The sequence below is a fragment of the Athene cunicularia genome (assembly GCF_003259725.1).
Source record: "Athene cunicularia isolate RWA chromosome 1 unlocalized genomic scaffold, athCun1 chr1_part1, whole genome shotgun sequence".
Taxonomy (NCBI): domain Eukaryota; kingdom Metazoa; phylum Chordata; class Aves; order Strigiformes; family Strigidae; genus Athene; species Athene cunicularia.
In genome coordinates this window covers 124,273,572-124,275,866 of record NW_020799091.1, presented here as the reverse complement: position 1 = coordinate 124,275,866, position 2,295 = coordinate 124,273,572, and the positions used below count along the sequence as shown (strand labels likewise).

General features: G+C 44.4%; 1 protein-coding gene across 1 annotated transcript in view; it reads left to right on the top strand.

Moving 5' to 3' along the window:
- Positions 1-200: 200 nt before the first annotated feature.
- Positions 201-2,295, top strand: part of CASQ2 (calsequestrin 2) — a 36,230-nt gene continuing 34,135 nt past the window's right edge. Inside the window, exon 1 of the mRNA XM_026856709.1 lies at positions 201-651. Within this exon, the coding sequence (XP_026712510.1) occupies positions 418-651 (234 nt within the window). The 5' untranslated portion in view covers positions 201-417. The remainder of the gene's footprint in view (positions 652-2,295) is intronic.

Genomic DNA, 2,295 nt, shown 5'->3' with positions numbered 1-2,295 from the left:
ACATCTTCCACTCCCTCCCTCTTGCTCACTTGCTCTCTCTCAGATGATGCAGAGTGCCAGCAAGTCCCTCAATGGTGTCATATCTGTCCTTTTTATTCATTGCAGGGTTTATTTTTAGCCTGAAACAACTGCTTCCTAAAAATGGAGTTCCTAATGACACGGGAGCTGGACACAGCTATGTAAGGTATCCAGGGCTTGGCCTGACAGCTTCTCCTGTCTGTCTCTTTGTTGTGAGCCCAGGACAGCAAAGTTTGCTGCTCCCCACCAGCCTGGCAGTGTTTAGGCTGATCTCTAGGAAGGCAGCAGAAAGAGAAACTCACTTCAAACTTCACCTGGAGCCTTTGGTCTCCCCCTCTTCCCAAATTAAGAAGGAGGAAGGCATTTACCCGTCCTCCGCTGCACTCCAAGGGCTTCCCTATGAAGGCGACTTGCTGGATCCTGGCAGGTTTTTACCTGCTTTTCTGCTGCAAGGCAGAAGAGGGACTGAACTTCCCCACTTATGATGGAAAAGACCGAGTGATTGACCTGAATGAGAAGAACTACAAGCAGGCCCTGAAGAAGTATGACATGCTCTGCCTGCTTTTCCATGAGCCCGTGAGCTCTGACAAGGTGTCCCAGAAGCAGTTCCAGATGACAGAGATGGTCCTGGAGGTAAGCATCACTGCATGTCCCTGCTGGGGTCAATACCACAGCATTGTTTGGAGCCATGGAGAGGAGCCATGGGACAGGACAGTCAAAGGGTCTTGTGCAGGGCAGGGTTGAGCATCCAAAAGTTTAGGTTTGTTTACTTGCATCTGGGTTAACCCTGAGTTTTGCGAAGCCCAAGAAAGAGCCTCTTTTGTGCTCTTCTGAGTTGTTTGCTGGGAAATAGTGTTTCTAGATTGTGCATCAGAAACCCAGGCAATAATGAGTAACCTTGCAAACCTCAGCAACGTGAACTCAGCTCAGCTTGTTCCCAAATGTCAGCACAGACCTGAGTCTGTCTGTAGCTTGAAATTTTTAGATCCTGTCTCATTCTGTGCAAGACAGTATCCCCCTTGTATTCTGGATTCGGTCCAATTTTCTATCCCACTGGGAGTAATCAGCCAAGAAGCCTCACTAAACTGTGCTGCAAACAGGCGTTCTAGCTCCCCATCTCCAAAGCTCCCCATTGGTGCAGCATTAAATCCCTTTTTGTTTTTCTGACACTCGGTTGCCTGCTTGGAATCAGTCTGTAGGCGCTTGTTAATGCAACCATTCACTTCTGCACTGGGAAAAAGGAAAAAAAAAAAAAAAGTGTTGTTAATTCTTTGGTGAAAGAATGATTAATTAATCTTCAGTGAAATAAATCATGGTAAAAACTGCAAAGTAGATTCATAGCATTCTGTCTTGTAGTGTAGCTGTAATTTTGGGAATTATATAGCTGCAAGCCTGGATTGTTAGGTGCTTATTTCCTACCAGGGGCTTAGAAATATTCCCTCTGAATTAAAAGACACATTTGGAAAGAAAGTGAGAATTGCAGAAGAAACACATAAACTTTATTTATCACATCCGGAGAGAAAATGCATTGCACCCCTAGGAGTATAGCAAATGTGAATTAGCAAATACATTTGCTGAGGGTTAGAACATGAAAAGAGTCCAACGTCAAGTTCAAAGTCTACTGATGTCCTCAGCAAGCCTGACAGCAAGAAAAAATCAAAAACTAACCAGATTTTACTCACTTGTCAGGAAACAGTTGCATGCTCCACGTAAGCAGTAAAGAAAAGAAAAAATAACACTGGAACTCCAGTTGAAATGCTGATGGTTGGTAGTATAATTGAACTGTTATTTAATAGGATAGCTATTTCATGCTCAATAGATGGCAAGCGGTTGCTAAATACATATTTATAGAAATCTGACAGAAGCAAGTATCTGTTGCGTACTATCAGTTTTAGTCCCCATGACACCTATACCCATGTTAACAATCAGCTGTACCAAGGGTGCAATGGCTACAACACAGTCTGGCTTAAAGGTTTTATTTTGCGGTGTTTGATTCAGCAGTGAGAACATTAGCTTAGGAGTCTGGTGATTTGGTTTCCAATTGCCTCCCTGCCATGGACTTCTTGTGTGACCTTGGGCAAGAGATTGAGCATTAGATCTGCAGCAGACTTTACATAATTGTACTGTTCCAGTCTGGTAATGCTCAGCTCCTGGCTAACCATGCCACGCAGCAACCAGCACTTGTGGCTTTGACCTCAAAATTTCCTGAGCACTAGCAATGCTGATTCAGTGCATGTCTTGAAGTTTCACAGTCCGTGTCCGTCCCCCCGTGTCCCC